The sequence below is a fragment of the Nymphalis io genome, chromosome 19 (assembly GCF_905147045.1).
Source record: "Nymphalis io chromosome 19, ilAglIoxx1.1, whole genome shotgun sequence".
Lineage (NCBI taxonomy): Eukaryota > Metazoa > Arthropoda > Insecta > Lepidoptera > Nymphalidae > Nymphalis > Nymphalis io.
The window spans coordinates 6,983,546-6,995,733 of NC_065906.1; the positions used below are offsets into that span (position 1 = coordinate 6,983,546).

At 35.4% G+C, this 12,188-nt stretch overlaps 1 protein-coding gene across 3 annotated transcripts in view; it reads right to left on the minus strand.

Annotated features, from left to right (window-relative positions):
* Nucleotides 1-12,188, minus strand: part of LOC126775985 (transcription factor kayak) — a 35,323-nt gene that overhangs the window by 2,088 nt on the left and 21,047 nt on the right. For 2 of the 3 annotated variants that reach the window (XM_050498229.1, XM_050498230.1), the window contains exons 2-4: nucleotides 2,567-2,741; nucleotides 456-1,011; nucleotides 58-178 (exon numbers count right to left, since the gene is read on the minus strand). In XM_050498229.1, coding sequence (XP_050354186.1) covers nucleotides 58-178; nucleotides 456-1,011; nucleotides 2,567-2,741 — 852 coding nt within the window. Of the gene's footprint in view, nucleotides 1-57; nucleotides 179-455; nucleotides 1,012-2,566; nucleotides 2,742-4,316; nucleotides 4,733-12,188 lie in introns of those variants that run through there. The other variant, XM_050498231.1, reaches the window with a different exon arrangement.

The following is a 12,188-nucleotide window of genomic DNA, read 5'->3' on the forward strand; positions in this document are numbered from 1 at the left end:
CTATTGTTTGACATCTTAATACATTGCATTTTATTATAGTATAGTTACAATGATTACCTGCGCGGGAGTGACGGTGAGCGGCACCTGGAGGAAGTTAGGTCGCGAGGGACGTACGGGTGGCGTGTCCAGCGAACTCGCACTCGTGACCACGGCCGGGTTTGCCGCCGACAGCATTATCCTAAAACAAGCAATATTTATGTCAATAAAAACTCCTTATTTAATATCGTTTAATATTAGCCCAGTATTACTTCAGAACATCCCTAAATAAAATCCGTCTTTTTGTCATTCCTTGGCATTAAATAATTTTAAGATTTCGACTTAGAAAATTCATTAAAGAATCAAACTTAAATGAAATATGTCACAGTTGTAATTTCCTGCATGATTCACAATTAAGCAACATTTTAGTATTAGAATGCAACTTTAATTTCAATAAGTGCCTCGTCATCGTGACTTACCTTTTGTCCGGCGTCGGCGAGGCGAAGATATCATTATCTAACCCAAGGACGGGGTCTACTACGGGATCCATCACTTCCACTTTTACTCTGACCCCGTCTTCTGGCATCTCTGGATAGTCGTAGGGGTCTTGAAACGGCTTCACGTCGGGTGGACTAGTTGACCTCTTTTCGAGCCCGCAAAGCGGTAAGTGGTTGCGCAAAATCGCCTGCAACTGGTCTACATCGGCGTTCAACTTGCGGATTTCGTCTTTGAACGCTTGGTTTTTCTCTTCGAGCCTGTCTGTTTCTTCCTGCAGTTCATTGGTGTGGTCAAGTCTCCGTTTGCGACAGCGCGCAGCTGCCATTTTATTTCTTTCTCGGCGTATTTTTCTCCGTTCCTCCTCCTCTGGTGAGATGTCCTGGGGAGCTTTAGTCGGTCTTCGTCCGCCCATGTTACGTCTCTTCGGCGCCGGAAGGCCAGGACTGCTACTGCTGTCACCGCTAGCTGAGAGTGGGCCCGGCGACACATGCAGAGTCGTCGGGCCCGAGTCACAGTAACCCACCGGATTCAGGATGCCTGTAATATGAAATCATTATATTAAATTACATATTAAAAGAAAGGTACTTAACGCGATACTCAGGCAGAAACTAATATGTATAAATACATAAAAGAAAGTATGATATATGTGATTTTTGATCAAACTAAAATACAAAATTAATGCATCAAATAATTAAATTGAAATAACAATTATATAATACCTAAATAGAAGAGTAGTGCAGTAATAATTAGTAAATAGCACAGATGATATTGCTAGGACAGCTGGAATATTGTAGATACGGAGCACATGATAATAAAAGTTGGCGTGACAAAGATTGATACGCACAACTATAACAGTAGAATTGTGACAGATCAAATTAACAGTCACTAGACTATTATCGTTGTAACTCTAAATCTTTGGTCATATTAACAAATGTATTATATCAGTGTTTTGAGTCTACACTGACTTGATAAAAAATGATTAAAAGTTAGTAATGAGTATAAAAGCCGAGATGGCCCTGTGGTAAGAACGCGTGAATCTTAACCGATGATCGTGGGTTCAAACCCCTGCAAGCACCACTGAATTTTCATGTGCTTAATTTGTGATTATAATTCATCTCGTGCTTTACGGTGAAGGAAAACATCGTGAGGAAACCTGCATGTGTCTAATTTCACTGAAATTCTGCCACATGTGAATTCTACCAACCCGCATTGGAGCAGCGTGGTGGAATAAGCTCCAAACCTTCTCCTCAAAAAGAGGAGAGGAGGCCTTTAGCCCAGCAGTGGGACATTCACAGGCTGTTACGGATTACGGAATGAGTATAAAGAATAATATACGATTATATACTTTATTATGCCCCGATGATAAAAAGTAGAGATAGGGGTTTATTTTTAATGTATATATTATAATATATATTGACTAGCGAGTGTACGTTATGTAAGCCCGTCCGGGCAGTTACTATGGTTACACAATAACCTAATAGAATCAAAATGCGAATGAGCCAATTTAATTAATAATAATAATAATAATAATATCCTGGGACATTTTTCACACACGGCCATCTGATCCCAAATTAAGCTTGTATAAAGCTTGTGCTATGGAAACCAGACAACTGATATACTACATATACTACTTTTCTTTTTGTAAATACATACTTATATAGATAATTACACCCAGACTCAGGACAAACAGACATGTTCATGCACACAAATGTCTGTCCTGGGTGGGAATCGAACCCACAACCTTCGGCGTGAAAGGCAAGTGTTCTACCAACCACGCCAACCGGCTCGTCAAATAAATTAATTAAACGAACAAAGGACATAACATCTTGAACTTCTTGATTTTTGGCGTGGTAACGTTTAAGGAACGTTTTGCACTAACGACTTTATATAAAACTTAGGTTAGGGGTAATTAGGCAAACAATGCTGTGTCTTCTTCTTTCGAATATAAAATAAATCATGACAGAAAGAGAGAAATCTTAAGAGAAAGAAGACCTTAAGTGTCTTTGGGCGGATATAACCACTTACGATCAGACATTTAAATACCCAGTCTGCGTTTTTATTAAAATAAAATAAATATTCAGTAATTACTAACCGTAATTGTTGGTCTGCGTGACGGAAGGCGGGACGAAACCTGCGTGGTTGCTCTGCTCGCTGCGACAGTTGCTCAACTCGATATAGGTTTGCTCGAAGTTGCGCAACTGCGTGGGCGTTATGGTCGCCGTGGTGCGGGTTGGGACCCCCGACTGGAGGCCTTCAAGGTTTGCCAACTGAAAATAAAGAAAAATAATATTTAATTACATGAAGCTGTTTCTGCAAACGAATGATGTAAAACAAAACAAATTAAAAAATTATATTCATATTTGCATTCACAAATATTTGATTTTTCAAATATTTGATTCATAGTTGATTGATTCTTTGCTTGAGATTATTTAAGAAATATATATTAAAAAAAGAAATAACTTTAATTAAGTTTGCTAAATAGTAATAATGATCATCGTTAGTTCAGTACCTCTTCAATTACAAATTGAAACTGTTACGCAATATTTATATTTATTATATTGAAAATCGACGTCGCTTCCACATTCCGATCGCTTTTTATCAGCAAAACATTTGTGCAGGATAAACAAGACAATAACAATAAAACAATGCAACAAGCAAAAATATTTTATAATATCTAAATATATTATGTATTTATTACGTCACATAAATTAATATAAACGTACTATACATACTGTATACATATATTTTTTAAACAAGTTTAATTTGGCGTTAATTCGACCTTAATGCGATAGTATTGTAATACTAGCGCTTTACCCACAGCTTCGCTCGCCTCATAATTCAGAATTGTTAAATACCAATTTCCATAAATAAATAAAGAATTTTCAAACCAACTTTCATACCCTTTATCACCGTAGGTGTTGAATTTTCAAAAAAATCCTTAGTACTTAACTACTGTGTAAAAGGGGACCGAATGCAATTTTCATAGTAGTTTGAGTCGAGTTAATTTGAGTTGTGCGTTGATATCAGTCAGTCAATGATTCTTTTATAGACACATATATATATACAATTAATAGTACCAACACAGTTTACTAAATTTCAGTACAATGAGTTGAGTTTAACTCATATAAAATTCAACAAGATTTGACCTTTACGTGTTTGTGAGTGAGTAAAATCTTGTAAAAATGCTTTAAAAAATATTATAGTCGTAAAATAATAACAATTAACGTGTTCTATTTATATTTTTACGAGATGTTATCATAACAAATCATGTTTATCCTTTGATATATATTCATGAAAACGAGTGTTGAAAAATAAAGCACACATCTTTAACCCTCGATAGTTTTAAATATGAGTGAATATAAACAAATAGTTCGAAATAATTACTATTGAGAACTTTGTATAACGTATAATAATAAACTATACGTTAAAATACAGGTACATATTGGTGGTTAAATATAATCTAACAACTAATTATAGAAATAGTTATATGTAAATATTATTTCATTTAATACTTTGTAGACGATCGTTTGACTTTGAAAGAACAGTAACAGTGGCAAAGATACATTTTAAGATGTAATGCCGTTTGTCCTTGATAAATTAAGACTTGTATGCGAGCAATAATATCATAGGTTTTATAGGTCTAATTCACTTCATCCTACTTTAAATCGAGAAAACGAAGCCGCACTTCACATGCCAGACAGCGTGGCTTTTGGCAGTGTTGTTTTGAAATACGTAATATCAAATATTATACGATATTATACTTTATAACGATATAAAGGTGCGAATTGATTAATGAACTTGGGTTTACACGTGCGTGCCGCCGTTATTTAATAGGGGTGTACCTGTTGGCACCACAACTCAGTGGCCAGCATGTTGGCGAACTCCAGTGGATCAATGTTCTGCATCTCGGCGGTGCTAACACAACCACGTTTATAATTAGACGCTTACTCTATTGTGTTGCGCTTTTTGCGACGCGACACCTTCGTGCGGTTCGAGTTAGTTAGTCGATTTATTCGTTATTATCCGCCCTCGCAAATAAATATTAATTTGGATTTAATTTGATCAGTGCACTCGAATAGTCGTCGGGCGAAAAGAAATTCTAATGGTTCAGTTAGTGTTAAAGGGCGGCTCGGTATCGTCAACTGCGACAATTCGCTTTGGTAATCGTGTGCGCGGGAGTGCGGGTCGTTCGTTCGTTGTGCGCGCGTACGGCGTACGGCGGCCGGCCGCGGCAGATCGCGCGCTACTGCCACTCCGCGCCCGCCCTCACTCGCCCGAAATGTTCGCCCACGAGCGACGTCGAAATCACGTATTTATAGAACACTCCTCTAACTCCGGAAATATTTCGCATCATTTCGCATCGCGCCGGCGGTTAGTTATCGGAGGTAATAGGCGCTTACAACCCGAAAACAAAGCGCCGTATGAAGAGAACTATTTACACTCGTCAAGTCAAGTATTGATGATTGCGGTCATGTTTCATCACGAAGAAAACTTTATTTCAAGAATAAATATCTTTAATAACTCACATCTCCCATTAAATTTCTTACTCTACCTTTGCTAGAAATAAAGGGTCGTGGGCGGGAGGCTTGGCAAGCTGGCAGGACCTTGCATCAAGGACGCGCTACGCGCCCGTAGGCGAGACGTTTCGGCGAATAGAACCTTATATGGTGCCAACTATTATTATAATTTATTTTATGTCTACCCGTTTAAAACAAGCTTTGACAAATTATACATCTACTGAATTACAAAATCTAGACGAAGAGTTTATTATATCAAATGTATCTGATATCCCTATTTAACTAACAATAGAGTATGTCGGGGTAACACAAGATCGCTTCGATCATCAATCGTTTATATAAAACAACTCATAACTAAATTATATTTTCGATCACTGGCAACAACCTGCAATTCCATATGAAGCACCAGACTTTTCAATGCCAAGGCAAAATAAATAACTGGCTAAGTTACGAAATAATCATGTCTTCATTTTATGGTTTGTAACAGAAAATATCGGATTATACTGCTCTATTTCACATTTTTACTAAATTATATAATAATACTAAGCATATATTAATGTAAGTGGATTTAAAGAAATACGAGTATAGCAAAAATCATACTAACAATTCAACAAACGTGCCTTATATTATAAAGTGTAAGCATAAACGACCTTAAATGTATAAACTCTAAAGATTGCTAAATGTGAAGTAGTAGATAATAATTGTGGCAATCTCATGAGCTGGCAGGACAAAGCGGTCGAGCGCTCCGGAAGGAGCACACTCCGCTCAATTACCGCAATTGCCTAAATGAAATTCGTCTCAAATGCTCGAACACACAGACCGAACACTAATTGGTCACGGTGCTTACCTATCACTCACCTAAAATAATCTTGCATTCCTGTGCATTATCTTGAACGAATATTATCAGTAAATTGGACATGTTCCAAATTACATTGTTTTTAAAATAGTTAACATATTTTAAAAATATTCCTTAATCGCTTTATGTTTTGTGGACCTCAAAGTGGGTTTTAAAAGCTGATTAGATTCCATTTTAGTGCGTAAACGATTAATAATTATGAACAAGCAGTGTTGACTATGCTGTGATTATACAAATATACTCTACGATTATATGAGATTAAATACTTATGTATAACAAATCAATAAGTTAACAAATCTAGGAAGTAAACCCATTTTTAAGTCATTAATTTGAAACTTCACAATCATATGACAATACAACGATTGGTAGGTACCATTGAGCTGGAAACTTACAATATCTATTAAAAAAACCAAATGTACCCAAAGTACATTTGTTTTTTTTAACGACCCCCATAATATAACACTGACAAACGCATGATTTTTGTTTTTATTTTTTTATTTAAATATTATATTATTGATCAATGACGTTTCTAAGATAACGTATATAGAGCGGAATATTCGCAATACATGAGCAATTCGTGAGACAGATAAAGTGGTTGGGTTCATGAAGAAGCAATGTTGTTATCGCGCGGTCATGAGATCACCACTATATCTAGTTGTGACGTAGCAGAATAGTGAGGTAGGCGATGCTTCCACATGGCCTATAATAGTATGAAATTAATTTATTATTTTAATACCACCTATGCATGAGGAACTAAAAGGTTCGAAAAGTAGTAGTTGGTATTTTAATGGAGACAAGTGTACATAATAAGTTAATAATGACTAATGTTTTTTTAATATGATTGTTTATAATAACTATATAAAAAATACGAAACAATCAATTATACTATTTTGTTAAAACAAACATATATATATATATATACTTTACACGATATATATATATATATATCTATCGTGTAAAGTAAATCCTAATAAAACAATTTTAATTATGTATTTATAATAAAGTACTTATTTATGTATAGGCGTATCGACGATATTGCATGCCCGTTATCCGCACGTGTGTTCGCCCACGTCCATTACAAAGCGAGTTATCTGTTAATACTACGTAATATATTCATATGTAATATAAAATGTTTTGTAGATTTTTTGTGTCGGAGTTACCACATACGTACAGATGTATTAAAATCAAGTATAAATAAAATATGTCATTTATCATTACTTGCTGAGAAACTGTTATTCGAACGCTTATATATAATGATTTTTTCATCAATCAATAACCGAATAATACCGAAAAATACAAGTATTTTGTATTTTCATCTTATCTTTTTAATGTGAAACTCATATTTAAATCAAATAATCGGTAAAGTTATCACGACCTCTTTGATATGGATTATTTTAAAGACGACAAAGAAATATCAATCTTTTTCTTAATATACTCTTGCATTAATTAATTCTAAAGATCCCCAACCCGTTTAGCTAACTTTATTTAAGTAAAGGCTACCAAATAAAATGTTACAAGATTCAGTTGATTTCTTAGTAGCTATTTTTATCGTTCTAATTATAGCAACGGTTACCCTTCAACCTTCACTATGGACGATCTCATCGTCAGCGTTTTAGCAAAATAAGCATTGCAAAGTTGCAATACGAGATGCGGTCAAACACCTCGAGAGGAAGTTTTGTATCATTTTATAAGAAAATCAAATCGATGAAAAATGTTATATCAACACGTGTACGTGAACATATTATTATACTTTTTTTACATTATACTCTCGTATGAGGTAACAAAAACCTAAACACACGGGCCGTAGCCAAGCGCGAGTAGGGTCTAGGTAATTGTATAAGAAGATGAGATGGATGAAGTCGTAAGGAACTTGCGAGTGAGGCGGCATGTGTTCGGGGTGATTGCCTTTTGGAGTAAATAATTATTATTGTTATTACATAATCTGATTTCGCTGACATTGTATCGAAGATTTGGAAGATTTGGAAATGACGATGAGGATCTTGGATCTGTGGTTTCTTATTATTTATATTATTATATTTAGACATTTTCAACGCTTTAACACGTTATTATAACATGGCCAGGACAAATAGCTACAATTTCCTCGTATGAAATATAGACACTGATTTTGTTTACGAGTACAGTTAACTGAAATCAAAACGTGTCATAGTTTTATTTAGCCGCGGTATCGCAACAAGGGCTTTCCGGGAAAAAGTCGATGGTTGCGATCGTTTGGCATAATATAATCAACACTAACTAAATATCATTGGAATATGTTATGCACATTACTTATTATTTAAACATATATACTGGTGGTAGGGCTTTGAGCAAGCTCGTCTGGGTAGGTACCACCCACTCATCAGATATTCAACCGCAAAACAGCAATACTTGATATTGTTGTGTTTCGGTTTGAAGGGTGAGTGAGCCAGTGTAATTACAGGCACAAGGGACATAAAATCTTAGTTCCCAAGGTTGGTGGCGCATTGGCTATAAGCGATGGTTGACATTTCTTACAATGCCAATGTCTAAGGGCGTTTGGTGACCACTTACCATCAGGTGGCCCATATGCTCGTCCACCTTCCTATTCTATAAAAAAAAAAATATATTATTAAACATTTTGTATTATGAACATGAAATCATATTTAGTAGAAATTTACGAACGAATTTATTAATCACCCAGATTTCGTAATTCTTGGTCATCGATAAATCTAAACGCGTTAATCTATGATAATCAGGTGACATAACTTTTTACAATATAAACATTGTGGTCGTAAAAGTAATCAAGTAATAAATCTGTAACGGCAATACGTGATGACAAACGATAGAGGTCCTCGCACTCTCCGGGCATCGATATGTCCATGCTCGTTTAGGCCTGAGCACGTTGTCGATGCGTACTACGCGAGCACGTGGTGGCCGTATGATGTGACTGGCAACTGGCAGGTGGACCACGCCCGCACAAGGCGATTAGTCAGATTCCTTTATCTATTGTTTACTCTGTGCTCAATTCAGTTACGCGAAGCCATTCTCTCAATAAAGTAACTTTATTTTTTGTTCCAATAATTTTTTCAATTTTGCAATGGCAAATGTATTTCAAAGGAAATAAAAGCAAGAATAATCTATAGTATATGAATACTATTTAAACTTCAAATAAAACGTAAGTATACTGTGATTTTAATGTACACGAATTGTGTAAGAGAGCTTCTGGATTTTACAAATCCTATACCGAAAAAGGATGCACGTAGCATGACGAAATCATCAGCCACGAGGATAATTAATAAATATTTATAACTAAATACAGACAATTTAAGAAAACATGTCTGATTGAAGATTTGGGTACAAAATCACTAACGTCTTAAAATTGTAAACTGACAACACAATACTGTTAACAATTAAAGATTACCGTTACGTTGCTTCACGTTAAATGAATTTAACCGATTTTTGTCTTGAACTCATCAAGCAACACGGAAAATGAGAAACAATAGCCAGGAACAATGTTGAGGCAATTAACAATGTAAATTTTCACTTAAATGGAAATATTTAAAATAACTTGTATTCAAAACGATACACTAGACGCTCAATAATAATGAAACGGCATATATTTTACCGGTCATATATCAACGCACTATAGATCTTTTCGACTTCGCATAATCAGAAATGCACCGTGTTCATTATTTCTTTATAATTTCTTTCAACGTTTATGTCGTTTCAAAAGCAAATATTTTTAAATCTTTTTTAATGTAGTCGCGTGCTCTTAAAAAGCCTAAATTCAACGATTTTTTCTCCGACATATTAATGGTGACAAGATATCAGCTATCTCTGATATCCATTTTAAAACTATAAGTTATATGAAAATAAAACAATCGGTTTAGTAAATTTTACGCAAAACCAAAATTTACGTCTTGGTAATATTGATTATCATACATTTTAAGAATTTAAAATACCGGCCTAAAATTCCATAAGCATTTCAACTTATTAGGACATCAATTCAAGGAGACCATCGCTGCGTGCAGTCGTGCTCTACACTGAGAGATTTCGTATCTCGACGGTTGTTTGGAAGCTCATTAACGGAACGCTAATTGCTCGGACTAATAGCGTTGCTCGAGTTGTCGGCTTAGGAAATTCCTTGAACTGATTCTACACAAAGATTTGTTTTATATTGCATTTTATTTACTCACTAACTGTGTCCCGCCGTTTTACTCGCTTTCAATTTGGATTACACGATTTAGACGATGTGATGAGTACCTACTTATTTACAATTTTCCTCATTGGTTGTCGGTTCTGCTCACTGCTCCGCTCCTCAGAGTGAGTGAAGTTACATAGCTTATTCAATTAACTAACTTCCTCAATTATCGTAGTCTAAGCCAAAACAGTTATTTATTTCAAATCAGACTGATAGCTCCTAACATTAATTTCAAATATTCCTCAGCTTTTATTTTAATTATTATACATTTTACTAGTACCAAGTACACTCGAGTGCCTTGAAGCATTATCTTTTCAATGATATGTGGTATTTACAATAAACAGGATGAAACTAAACGGTTGATGTATGTGTATGGATTGTTATCTCGTGTATACCTATGTATAAAATGTTTATAACTAGTATGCCATTGGCAGCACCATAATTGACAAAACATACACACGTGTCCGCTGGCGAATCATAAATTCTACTGATATAACATTGGCATACTTTAAATTATCAAAATATTATGTAAATAGTGGTAGTAATAATTGGATGTAAATGCGTGTGAATTTAGGAATAATTTCGATTTCATTAGAATTGTTTATATATAATTAATATAACGTAAATAAATACAACTATTTATATAGGAATCGAATGAGTCTTCAACTATAAAATAACAAAAATAAATGAAGATGAGATCTGTATGCATTAACGTTCGCTGCCGCCGTATAAGTACTAATCTAACATTAAAATGTACAGGGTAAGTATTAAACTAACAACACATGCAAGCATTGTACGGCGCCGTCGACTGTCGCGACATTGACCGCCACTGAACGAATAATAAAATAAATCGACGCCTGGCACCGTGCCAACAGCCCTTCTCTTCACCTTTATATCATGAAGAAAACGCGTGCAGCGCGACCATTGCTGTTTCAAGTTATCCTTATTAAGTAAAGGTTGAAATCAATACGCAATGTATAGTTCTAGTCAGCAGAATATTTAACAAAAACGGGACAGTTGCGAAATCTGCACCCTTCGCGTATTCTCTATACGTTTAAAGGGTTCGAAACCTCGCTTAGCAATCTGAAAGGTTGCAAATATTTTAAAAAATATATATAAAACAAGTATGGGATTAGCAAAAAGTAGTCGATTTAATTGAGTGGATCGGTGAACGGTTCTGTGCAGTCGAATCGACCTTCGTTTTCATGAAAACTGCTCCATTCTGTATTTCTCGGAAAACCCGCATGAGTCATCGTCACTCGCTCTCTATCGCGGGTCACTACGACTTGCGTATTTCATTTGTCGGCTCGATTCAAAAAGTCGATTACGTTCAATGATTCATGCGAACTATGAATCAGCACGCGACATAAAATTTCACGAAGAAATCTTAATATAAACACTAATAACGATACGATCTTGATTTGCATTATAGTTAAAATTTATCCAACTTGGTACTTTGTCACATTAGGTCAATTGAAGGCTAAGAACGAGGAAGTCGTATGGAAACGAGTTAAACCGGAAAATAGAGGAAATGGAGAACTTGTTGAAATAAGTCGTTCTATGTTTAGGCAAATTATATTTTCATCGATTTTACTGATATGTCACATACGCATTCAGATATTACTTATCGTATGATGCATAATCGGTGATGAGCGGCGCCAGCCGGAGGACCGGATATCGTCCGGAAATGACGGGCATTCCGCGCGACGCCGATTGCCAAGCCGCAGACTTTACTAAAAAAAAAAAACAATCCTACGCTTTTTATATTCGGAGCGAGTAACAAAACATGTTTTTGCCTTTGAACTCGTTACATATTCAGCGCGAACTTAAATGGCTATCAAGTGTACCGAGTCTGTTATTCTGCGGTTTTCTTGATAGCTAAACAAGGGAATGAGTCAATTCCTTATTTTTAGTAAATCTATAGCAACGCCGTCGAGAACAATACGTATAAGTATTTTTTTAAATATATAAATGCATGATATAATTTTCAATAATTAATCTTCCGTCAATTACGTTTAATATGGGTCAAAACAGGTTATCTGTTTCTGGGAAGTATTTTTAATCGGTATTTATTGTTTCACGACGATAACCAAAGTAACAGCTGCATGCTCGCGGCAGAACAAAGGATATAGTCCTAACGCGTAAAATGGCTATGCAAATTATA